Source organism: Sminthopsis crassicaudata, chromosome 5 (assembly GCF_048593235.1).
Source record: "Sminthopsis crassicaudata isolate SCR6 chromosome 5, ASM4859323v1, whole genome shotgun sequence".
Lineage (NCBI taxonomy): Eukaryota > Metazoa > Chordata > Mammalia > Dasyuromorphia > Dasyuridae > Sminthopsis > Sminthopsis crassicaudata.
Window position 1 is genome coordinate 44,328,676 of NC_133621.1, and position 12,823 is coordinate 44,341,498.

General features: G+C 37.7%; 1 protein-coding gene across 3 annotated transcripts in view; it reads right to left on the bottom strand.

Annotated features, from left to right (window-relative positions):
- The window catches only part of GLB1 (galactosidase beta 1), a 90,672-nt gene that overhangs the window by 23,022 nt on the left and 54,827 nt on the right, over positions 1–12,823 (bottom strand). For all 3 annotated transcript variants that reach the window (XM_074272210.1, XM_074272209.1, XM_074272208.1), the window contains exons 9-11: positions 12,559–12,599; positions 9,458–9,570; positions 1,085–1,159 (exon numbers count right to left, since the gene is read on the bottom strand). In XM_074272210.1, coding sequence (XP_074128311.1) covers positions 1,085–1,159; positions 9,458–9,570; positions 12,559–12,599 — 229 coding nt within the window. The remainder of the gene's footprint in view (positions 1–1,084; positions 1,160–9,457; positions 9,571–12,558; positions 12,600–12,823) is intronic.

Below are 12,823 nucleotides of genomic sequence, written 5' to 3' on the forward strand. Positions count from 1 at the left end.
CTAGTCAAATTTTGCAAAAGAAACATACAAGCTTGAAAAGTTTTGCTTCAGTTGAATACATTTTTGGAGTCTTAAGAAGGGGACAGATGGAAACAATTGGGCTCCTGTGACTTCTTCCTAGCTAAGTGACCTTTGGACAAGGAGACTAACCTCTCTAAAGCATCACTTGTAAAACGAGGATACTATCTCTTGCCTCACAGCATTATCAGTAAACTTAAATGAGCTCATGCATGTCAACTGCTTTGTAAACTAAAGATGCACCATCAAGGTTAGCTACTGCTGCTATGATTTTCCACCATCTTTCTCTTCTGTTCTTGCTTATGAATGTCCTTCTAAAATGTGTAGTCCAGAACTGGATAGCATATTCCATATGTGGTCAAGGTGGAATATTAAGAGACTATCTCTCACCTCCCTAGTTGTAGCTGACAGAGCCTAAAGATTTCATCAATTTCAATTGTATCCACTCATATGAAAGTGTTCCAAATCACTACTGATCAGAGAAATGCAAATTAAGACAACTCTGAGATACCACTACACACCTGTCAGATTGGCTAAGATGACAGGAACAAATAATGATGAATGTTGGAGGGGATGTGGGAAAACTGGGACACTAATACATTGCTGGTGGAGTTGCGAAAAATCCGGCCAAAAAGTTATCAAACTGTGCATACCCTTTGATCCAGCAGTGCTACTACTGGGCTTATATCCCAAAGAAATACTAAAGAAGGGAAAGGGACCTGTATGTGCCAAAATGTTTGTGGCAGCTCTTTTTGAAGTGGCTAGAAAGTGGAAGATGAATGGATGTCCATCAATTGGAGAGTGGTTGGGTAAATTATGGCATATGAAGGTTATGGAATATTATTGCTCTGTAAGAAATGACCAGCAGGAGGAATTCAGAAAGGTTTGGAGAGACTTACATGAACTGATGCTGTAAATCCCCTACTTTATTTTCATAGAAACCAAATTTAAATATACCCAATTATTCCCCTAGAAAAAAAAAAAACTTTCCATAAAATTAAATGAGATACACCTCCACATTCTTGCTATTATCCATTGTGCCCAAATTCATTGTATTTTTTTTTACCTGCTTCATAGCAACTTTTCCATAGGCAAACTTGGGGGTTGATGGAGGAATAGGTCCTTCTGGTAGTTTTTCAAACTATGAACAGGAAGGGGAAGAAAAAAAAAAAAAAAGACCTGGTTAAAACCCCAGCAGCAGTATGATAAATATAGTGGCAGTGATGTTTTTTAGAAGACATTCTAAAATGAAACACTCCTCTAAGAGAAGGTACAAAACAAGTTTTATTTCTAGCTCATTTCCTCTACAGAGTTCCAGATGCTGTACAAACTTTTTTGTAATAACAAACAATTCTAAGCAGAACATAAATATGGTGGGAGAAATGAGTGTCACAAAATCAAGAATACAGAAGGTAAGGAAGCTATCCGATCTTCAAATACGTAATGGCTACGTTAGAACAAATAATCTCAAAAGTCCCTTTCAGTTCTACCATTGTGTGATTGTTATTGAGTATGAAAGTTTAAGTGGAAGAAATACGGTGGAAAAGGAAGCCCTGATTTCAACTGTCTTTTCCTCAAAGCCAGGGCTACAGAATTACTTTATTTCTCTGCTTCCCTTCCCCAACATTCGCATTACCAGAGAGAGAAAATATAAAGTTTGCGTGAAAGATGCTTAACGGTATCAATGATTGCTTGTATTCTTGTGAACTGAACTGGGGGTTATTATATGTGATGAGGGCCAGAAGACAAAGTGGAACTTGCTTCAGTTTTGGGCTAACATCCTAGCTCTGACACTTGTGATCTATGTGACCGAGCACAACGTTCAGCTTCACACACTAGAAAACAATGGCATTTGACTCAGTGATGAGTGAGGGTCCCTCCTAGATCTAAATTTGTGATTCTATGATCCCTTCTCCAAATGCACTGACCAGGAGACAGATGAATAACAAACTGATGAGACAGCATCAAAAGCTCAAAGGATGCTATTTAGAGCCAAAAAAAGATGGAAAAGATCATCTAGTTCAACCCCCTCATTCCTGTTCTTTCATTTTCCTGGGCATCTCTATATTATGGAACACACAAATACTGCAGCACATCAGCAAAATTCCCACATCTCTGTGATCCATACCTATGACTTCATCTCTATAGGGAACTCTATAAGGAAAGAAATGACTTTGTTGCAACGAAGAACTGAAAGTCATCTGTGAGAATCTAAGAGTTACTTAAAGTATTGGGAAATCAAGTGACTTGATGATTGTATGTTATACACCTAGTAACTATTAATCCACAAGCACTTATTAAACACTTATTGGGTGTTAGGCCTGTGCTAGACAACAAAGTTTTTAAAAAGAGAAAAATGAAATAATCCCCTGTTTTCAAGAACCTTGCATTCTATAGACAAATCCATATAAGTACGTGCACGTATAACAAAATAAATATAGTATCTCAAAAATCTTAGTGCAGCTTAAAGAAATTTAAGCAAAATTCAAAATTTTAATTTAAAGCAATTTAACAAAATTTTAAGCTGCATTAAGGTTTCTGAGACATCCAGCACAAAATAATTTTTTTTGGTGGGGAGGGGGGGGGGTATTAGGAGATGGAGAGATCAGGAAAAACCACTGGAGTTTGCAATGACCTTGGAAGGAAACTAGAAATTCTAAGGAGGGGAGTAAGGAGGAAGAACATTTGGGGAGGGGAAGGAAAGGAGAGAGCCTATGAAAAAAAGGAAATATGATTATGATGAAGATAGCATATATACATGGTGCCTCAAAATTGATAAAACATTTTACATTTTATCTAATTTGAGTCAATTATTACAATCCAGTTAAGAGCTATGACTATTTTCATCTAATAGATGGGAAAAACTGAAGTTAATGGTTGGACATGTCTAAATTTGTAATCCTAAGGCCCTATTCCCTATTCTTGGGCCTTTTTGGGACCCAAAATTCAGAATCCCTTATGACTGTCAGAATTCTAAAAATTAAGATGAAAATCTCAAAAGTGATTTTTCGGAAACTTGGTGACCAGTTAAAGCAGACAATTATTGCCAAATTCTATGTGAATAAAACCAGTTCTGCAGAGAACTCCCCCCAAATATAACTACCTACAATTAAAATGAAAACTGACACATACAAAAAAGTTACTTCCTACAACCTTCTATGCAGAATAATTCTGAACCTCTGGCTGAAGTGTTAACCATGTCTAGTCAGATTTTAACCCACACCAAAGAGCATTTTTTAGGAGACTCAGATGCTATTAGCTAAGTGGCACCTTGAAATGTTCAAGCAAATAAGTCTACCTAGAGTCATCATTGTTCAGCACTGGTAAGCCATGGGGTACCAATATCTCAGAGATAGAAAAATGCTAAGTGACATGAGCCTGTCTTGGACTCCCTTCTGGGAAGCCCTTCCCCAATCACCCCAATTAATTTACTGTTGACGTGGGTGGGAAGGAGCTGTAGACATTTCAAGTATGACTGTTAATGCTTTGTTAAATTCTTTCTGCCCAAAAGATGGACCTCAAAGTACTTCCATTTTTACTATCTTACATGCTTCTGTGGAAGATGGCAGGTCTTTGAAAACTCATTTTACAGGTTGAGAAAGTGAGAAGCCCCAGCCAACTCCTCTGGATCTGCAAATTCTCCTCCCCTTGTGCTTTTCCATGACAGCTTATCAGTAGCATCGCCATCACAAGAAGATAATGGTTATATAGTAGTCATAATAACTAAAAAATGATCATTATTATAATAGTAATATAATGCTGATAACTAAGAAAACCCCAAATAGCATCATGAAGAGTCGGACATGACTGAAATGACTCAAGGACAAGGTATAAAAATGCTTGGGTTTCAGCTAAGAAAAGTCTCTTGCTATCCCAATGAGGGCCATGACATGGGGAGGGGATACCATGACGTGGAAATGAATTGTATTGAAGTGGGGGAGCACTGAGCAAGTCACTGCCTCACTTTCCCCTCCAGAGCCATCTGGTCCAATGGCCAGATACAGATCAGGATACTGGAGATGGCACCAGATGCAAAGGGAGACTTTGGTCTTTTTCAACTAAGATCTCAATCTGACTGAGACTACTGCCCATTCAGTGCTTAAGGCTAGGTAAGAACCGAGGCACTTGAGAAGTCACCTTTTCAAAGATTTCCCTGATCCCTCTCCCATCCCCTAGGAGTTAATTCAATTTCTCTCCTAAAAATTGCATATATCTATCTATCTGTGTAAATCCTATATTCTCCCAAGAAAAATTAATAATAATAATTCATATAGCATTTGATTCTCACAACCCTGGTATACAGTATACACTTAATAAATGCAGATTGAATCAAACTGCCTTAATTTTTACCCACATCAGAAATAAAAGTTGGACAACAAGGTATATGAAGGAAGAGAGTGCTGAAGAGAAGACAGAACCACTTACTACTACCTTGCAAAATTCTGCCTCGTTGCCAGAATCAGGAATAACAACCTATTGCAAATTGGGAGGACTGTGGCTACGTAGTAATTCATTTGAAAAAATCTTGGCATCTAGATGGCACCGTGGCTAGGGCACTGGCCCTGGAGTCAGGAAAACCTGGGCTGAAATCTAGCCTCAGATACTTACTAGGTGTGTGATTTTAGGCAAGTCACTTAACCCTCTTTCCCCACCAAAAAATTATATATATCCTGGGCTTTAGTGGATAGCAAGCTCAGTCCAAGTTACCATTAATTAAAATTTGGAAGCCCAAAATGCTTATGGCAGCCTCTGGGCTGGACCAGTGGTTTCACTGGTATGTAGGAAGGAAACTTCTGGGGCGGCACAGGGGATAGAAGGGGGTGTGGAGACTGAGAGATTAAGTCACTTTCCCAGGGTCACACAGTCCGGATGCATCAGAGGCAGTCTGGGCTGCAATCTAATTCTAATAATAACAGCTAAAAATAGCTAAGATACATATAGCACTTACTCTGCTCTATATAGCTCTACATAGTCCTGATGCTTTGCAAATTTTTATCTCATTTGATCCTCAAAATGACCTTGGGAAGCAGGTTCTATTATTATCCCCATTTTACAGATGAAGTAATAATTAAGGCAAACAGATTTGTTCATTATGGCCAGAATCAGAATCTTACACTTACTGTAATGGAAGCTTAGTATGCAGGTCAAGGAAAATGAAATTCCTACTCTATTCTGTCCTAGATAGAGCAATCAACCAACAAGCATTTATTAAGTGCCTGCTGTATACTGGGTATTCTTTTCAGTGCTGGGTTCTGCTTCTTTGGAAAGTCATTGTCAAAATAGAAAGGTTCAGAGGAGGAATAAAAGAGTTCTTTGTTTTTAGAATGAGAGGAAATGAGGAAAATCAGGACAGAAATGATCATGATAATGGAAGACTTGATCTGGATTTTTCTTATTTTCTCAGTCAAGGGGAATGATCATTGGTCTTAAAAGAACATAATAAACTAAGTGATAAATAAACACTACTCTGATTAACTAAAGCTTATGGCCTTAGAAAGAAGCCAATTCTACTCAAAATCCCGTGAGGTCCAGAATTGTTCTTAGGTTCTCCCTCTATTGAGTGAAAGACTTAAAAAAGAGCGTCTCTAAGGTGTTTCCAATCGTAGAGTTTATAAGCCTATGAATTAATCGTTCTCACATCCACTATTATAACCCATCAATGGGGCTTCTGTAAACCAGGTCAAACCCCTTTTCAGGACATGGTGTCCTCCACAGAAATCCTTGAAAATTAAACTGTTCTGGAAACTTGGTAACCAACATAAAATAAGAAGCATAAATAAGTATTTAGTCAAATTATTTGGCCTCCATTAAGCTGCTTTTGCTGGAAAGTGATGCAGGGGACCACCCCCACCCCCAAAGACAGATTCCTCCAGTTCAGGGGTGAGGATGGAGACATCACCACAATGCTGACTCTCTGGAGCGGTTTCTCCCTTTTTTTTTTCCTTTTACCATTTTTGGAGAAAGGGGTCAGAGACTCTAAAATTGTGAGAGCTAATAAAAAAGTTGGAAAGCAGCAGAGGCAAGAGGCCCAGACAGCTCACTGTGCTGAACAGAAGCAGAGGCTGAAAACAAAGTAGCCAGAAAAACTGGCTGGCCCCTGAAGGTAGGACTAGCCAGAACAATGGACGGGATGCAGCTGAACTCCTCAAAGGAGGCAACACAACCTGACGCAGAGCCCGTCTTGGGGCCAGAATGAACAAGACACAAATCCTGCTTCAGAGACCTATGGACTGAGTGGGTGACTTCACAGGGCTCCAGGTAAATCCCTAAAATTAGACACTGCATCAAAAGGCCAGCCTGTGCCATAGAGGAAGTTTCCTTTTGCTAATGAATCACAGGTTTGGCCCATAACCCCATCAATTCATCAAGCGTTTATGAAGCCCATACTTTAAGCAAGAAATGATGGGAGGTGCTAAGAAGACAGCAACAAAGTAAGGGGAAAATAGCCTTAGGCAGCAAAGAGCTTGCCTTTTCTTGCTGGAGAAAAGGGGGATAGAACATTGACTATAATAGGTAAGATATTTCAAAGGAGAGAAGATGGGGATCAGTAAGACCCATTAGGAGGCTTCCAGACATAGGAACATAATGATGGCACCTGAGTTGGGCCTTGAAGAATGCTGAGACTCCTAAAAAGAGGAGGTTAACAAGGTGAGAGTGACCCTGAGCACATGGGTTTTCATAATTGTATGATTTTTTTTCAGTTCTTTGTAAGAATATGAACACTTTCCTTCATAGATACTGAATAAACTGATTGGATAGTGTGAAACAGAAAAAAAAATAAAATAAAATAAAAAGAGGAGGTTAAGAGGAGGAGGAGGAGGAAGTACTTTCTAGGTGTGTACAACATGTGGCCAAAGAGGCAGGTTTTGGTCCCATCTAAGGATACAAAGTCCTATTGCATGAACAGCAATCTGGGAGAAGCAGTGAGCTCTCCATTCTTGGAGCAGATGCTACAAGAAAAGGACCAGGAATGACACAGAAGACAGAGATGCTTCAGGTCAGATTAGAAGTTCTTTATCTGGGGTGCCCAGAACTCCAAGAGGGCATCCCCAATTTCTGAGAGTCGGGGAACATGACAGAAAAAATTTTACATTTTTATCTTCACTAGCCTCTAAAATTTAGCATTTTTTTCAATTATAATAAAAAACCATGTATGTTATTCTGAAAAGGGTTCCAAAGTAATCAGACTGCCAAAAAGTCCAGGAAAACCTAAGAACCTTGTGGTTCTTTCTAGCTCCAAAATTTCAAGCTCTGTACCCTCTGAAAATGCCTTAAGCAAAACCAGGGGCTTAACAACTTAACAACTACTTGTCCCCTGGTACTGAATAGATGGAGCAGGCACCTATGTAGTCTGTCCAGAAGGAGCTGCATTCACCCTACCTCTTTCTCACCTTTGCAAAGAACTCGATTAAAAACAAGTGGGAGGATATCTGGACCTTATCAGATTCTGAGTGGTAAGGGCAGGTGAGAAAGGGCACTGACCAGAATCCCAGGCCACAAGTCGCTGTGCAGGATGGCAAAGCCAGGGCAGGGAGGAAGGACCTTCCTGCATGTGACTTTAGAACCAGAATTTCTGAAAAGAGAGAAATGCTCCAGCAGCATCTCCCCCACCTCCTGAAATGGCAGAACCATGAATTTAGAAAATAAGAAAGAAATTCAGAGACAAAGGTCCCAAATCTGAACTGTCCCTCTATGGGGCATCTGACTGTAAAGCCTAAATTCTATTCTCTTAATATTTCTCCATGGAAGAAAGATGGGTTCTTAACTTTTGGGTGCCCCCTTTGACAATCAGGTCAAGCCTCCGAACACCTTTCTGATATCCACACCATCTCTTCAGTACCAGGAGACAAAGAGCTATTAAATTCCTGGATTTTGCTTAGAGAGTTTTCAGAGGATGCAGGGATATCTTGAAATGTTGGAGCTAGAAAGAACCAGCTAACCTGCGTTCTTAAGTTTTTGTATGTCCTGGACTTTTTGGCCATCTTAAATGCATAAAGAGGATTATCAATGAAAATAACTTGATTGGAATAGTTATTAAAAATTAAAATATTTTTCAAAACTCCACCCCTAGTAATAAAAGGACCACTGGTCAATACAGGAATATTGGGATCCAAGACTATATAACTTTTAAAAAGTCACTGAAAGAAAAAAAAGGGTGGGGGGATTCACTGATTCTCCAGCAGGGCACAGATGAAAAAATAAAGCATAATTAGTTAAATGCAAAAGGTTAAAAAAAAAATTTAAAGATTGTACATGATATTAAAAATTCAAGAAAAAAAATTTTTAAAAACATTTACATGAGCCTTCCCTACTTACAGGTGGAAAGTTTGTGTACACAAGTTTATTTCAAAACTTAAGTGACTACTCTTATGATGAAAACTATCCACCACCAGAGAAAAAACTGAATGCAGATTAAAAGCTTGCTCTCTTAAGCTATTATTCTTGGGGGTTTTTTGGTCTGTATTTTCTTTTTCAATATGGCTAATATGAAAATGTTCCATAAGACTCTATATGTATAATTCAAATCTAATTACTTGCCTTTTCAAGAAGGAAGGAGAAGAGGGGCAAAAATTTGACCCTTAAATTTAAAAAAAAAACAAATATTAAAAATCTTTATTTAATATATTTCTACCATGTTTAACATATGTTAGACTACTTGCCATCTAGAGGAGAGGTGAGGAAAGGGGGGAAATCGGAACACAAAGTTTTGCAAGGGTTAATATTGAATTATCCATGTATATGTTTTGAAAAATAAAAAAAACTTTAATAAAGAAAAAATTTTTTAAATAAAATCTGTTTACATGTATTAAGAAAAATTTTAAATTAAAAAAAAAAAAACTCAAGTGACTGAGCAGAAAGACTGCGGATTTGTAAAAAGCCACAGAAGAGACAGGAAACCCCACCTGGAAGGCTCAGGTCACGCTCTCAGAGGCAGGCACCAGCGCTGGGCCAGCTCTAAGCTGCTAGCATCTGTCCAAGGCACAGAATGCAAAGTAAATCTCAAAGATCACTTGACTTTGACCATCAATGGAAAACAATTTTCCTGCTATACTTGAACCAAAGCATGTGTGCAAAATATCTCAACCTTGAAGCAGAGAGGGATCAAAAAGATCATTTAGTCATTTTACAGACAGACAGTGGATAGAGCTCTGGACCTAAAGTTAGCAAGGTCTGAGTTCAAATCCTGCCTCAAACCTTTAAAAACCTTTACTAGCTGTACTGTATTTGGCAAATTAACCACTCTGAAAATGAGGATAATAATTGTCACCCACCTCCCAGGGTCATTGTGAGGATCAAATAAGATAGTACTTGTACAGCACTTGGAAAGCCTTATTATTCATCACTATCATTATTATTATGAGTTCTCCTTCTGACTCCTAATCCTAGGAATCTCATCCTAAGAGGATCCTCAAGGCCTGAATTTTTATACAAAACTCACCTTTCCAATTGCTTCCCTCACAGCATAATACTTCTCCGTGAGGTCTCCTGCTTCACTCAATGGGGCATCGTAGTCATAAGTGGTAGGTTGTGGCAAATAAGGCATGTTGGCTCCTAAGAAGCAAAAATGTTTAACAACTTTAAATCACAAAAACAATGACAAGGGAGCAAATGAAAGGCAATCACTCTGGCACACAGTTAATCCGAGCAAGAATCCTTGAACGCCCACTAGATACAGAGCTCCTGAGGAGCCAGGAATATTGTCTCCCAGCATTTGAAAGACTCTTCATCTGAAAGTGGGAATAAGAGTAATTGTTCTACTCTAAGAAGAGTGATATAACAGACACAATGTGAAAGACAAAACCAGGAAAAATAAATCCAAAATGACAATAGATATGGAAAGAATGAGAACAACTGAAATTCTAAGGCTATAAAGTTATAAGGACCAAGTTTGACCCCAGAGAAAAAAATATAAGAAAGCAATTGCATATAACATCACACTCTGCCCCCATTAGAATGTAAGATTCTAAAGAACAGGGAAGAGGTAAAAAGAGTAGCTACAAAGTCCTATGCTTGGGTTCAAAAAACCAACAGAACACAGAAAATTCAACTTAAGAAGAGTTTGTGTTTAAAAAAAAAAAATTAGTGAAGTTTTTGTAGTGAAAAGCTAATGTGACTTTTCTAAGGTAATAAATTACAAATCCAGTCTCATTTTTACTATATTCTGGCTAGAACATCTGGAGCATCATCATGTTCATGTTTAGACGCCCATGAAATTGGAAAATGACAAGGATGGTGAGAAGACCTGAACATGTGCCAAATGAGAAATGTTTATTCGCTTAAAAAAAGATGATTTCTAGGAGATTTAGAACTATTTCCCACTATCTTAAGAAGTGGATAAGGGATTAGATGTATACCATATCACTCCTGAGGAAAGAACTAGAACAAAAGAATTAAAAGATACAGGAAAGCAGATTTTTTCTTAATATAATAAAATTTCCTAATGATTAGAGCTCTCCAGATGCAGAACTGACAAGTCTGCAAACTCTTTTCAGTTTTTCATCACCATATCTTATTCAACCCTTGAGGGGATAAGAGATTAAACTGGACAATCTCTGACAACTCTTTCATCTTGAAGGGCATATGTTCTGGAAACATTGTCCTAATAATTCTAATCTTTAGGAAAAATGCTTACTTACTATATCCTGTGCGTGATTTTTCCTATCCCCTAGGGGGCAAAACAAGTACAATTTCTCTAAAATTTTTATCTTTCTAGACAACCTAAAAGAGGCTAAACAATGAACTAAAAATTTCAGGATTACACTATTTCAGTCATTTGACTAGGGCTGACCTATAGATGTGGAATGAGGCCTGTATATCATATATTGTATTGTTATATATTATATAGACATATTATTGTTTAGTCATTTTTAGTTGTGTCCAATTCTTTGTGACCCCATTTGGGGTTTTCTTGACAAAGAAAGAGGATTTGCCATCTCTGGCTCTTTTTACAAATGAGGAAACTGAAGCAAATAAGGTTAAGTATCTTTCCTGGAGTCTAAGACTGGATTTGAACTCATGAAGATGAGTCCTGATTTCACTCTAATCACTGCACCACTTAACTGTCCATGTATTAATTTATTTTTTACTTGATTACTTATTTGTTACAAAGAATGATTTGGGCAATGGAGGGCAAAATTAAGGAATTAAAAATATACAAGCATCAAAAATTTTTTTAAAAATGTCAAAACTGCTGAAATACTTGGAACCTTTCACACTCCTTCGTACTATCACATTCTAAAAGGCTTCAATGAGTTTATGATCTTCATTATTGCAAAAGATTTGATCCATTCATCCAAAGCCACCAAATTAAGAAAATGGTAGCAGATATATGTATCTTATATTAGATTGCTTACCATCCAAGGGAGAGGAGAGGTCAGAAAAGGGAGAAAGGATTAGAATTTGAAACTCAAAACTTAAAAAAGAAAAGAAAAGAAAATTTTTGGTTCAGGGTCGGCTACATAAAAGGGAAGGGGTAATAGACGCAAGGAGGTGATCAAACCTGAAATATCACTGTCAATGAGACTACCTTCTTCATTAACTTAGCGTTCTTGCTTTTCCTCTCACATGAACCTTCATCTCTATTCTTTATGTATTTACATTGGCTGTCTCCCATGCTGGAATATACTCCCATTTCACTTATCTCACAGAGTAAATAAATTGCACTAAGATTTTTCACATAGATTTTTCTTCCTTCTCCCCAACCCTGCCAAAAACAAACAATTGATTCTTTTTTCTTTTCTTTTTTTTAAAAGAAAAGTAGATCTGGCTATTATTCTCACTTCACTTTACAGATCATGAAACTAAGGCTGAGAGTGACTAATTAGGGGTACTGTCCAGGGTCCTATAGTTAGTTAAGTGTCTGAGTCCAGATTCAAATTCAAGTCCTCTGACTTCAGGTCCAACCTTGTAGTGACTGTTTACCTTTCAACCGTAAGTAATGAGAACTAGGTATACAAAAATAAAGCAAATCTGTAAACAATGCCCAAACCCTCGTGTTATTGTTTTCACCCTTGACCCTACTAGAGGTCTATATGCGGTATTATTTAAGTTTTACAACTTCTCCCTTTCCTTGCCCAACAAGTTGGTGTCATAGTAAGAAGTTCAAGGAAAACCCAGCTGAGAGCTGATTCCCAACTTATCTCCCATAAGTATGAGTATTTTATGAAAAATAAGTCAATAACAACAGCAAATAGTAAGTGAAACAAGACTAATAATAAAAAAAAAAGAAAACAAAGAAACCACAGAAGTAAATTCACCAGCCCTGGAGTCATTTAGAATTGGCCAGCATGAATCTGAGACCTAGGAGACTGAGCCCCATTTTATGAAGAGGAACTCTTCACTAAATGAAATTACATTTGAAGATGAGGGCAAGTCAGAATAAAAAGGAAAGGGTGGGGCACAAAAGAAGGGGTGACCCTTCCCCAAAAAAGGAAACACAAAAGAAACTCAATTTATAAAATATAAATATAATTTTCTGTAATACCCAGATTTTAAAAGAAAACCAAAGATGAAAATCTCATAGATCAAATGAACTCTTACCATTCCAGAAGCCAAAATTGGTCCCACCAATAAACATATATCTAAAATGAAAAAGGGAACTGTCAGAGTTCTGCTGAATGAAAAAGAGCCCTTAGTAATTCAGGAAAGAGACTCTGATGACTTTGATTCTGGCAAGGTTGAAGAGTAAAAGATAAAGCCACAAAAATCTACTGTCTTCCCCCCTCCCCTACCCCAGATAAGGTCACCATGATTCCACAGAAAAATACAATTTAAAAAAAAAAATTATTGTAACAACCAATACCAA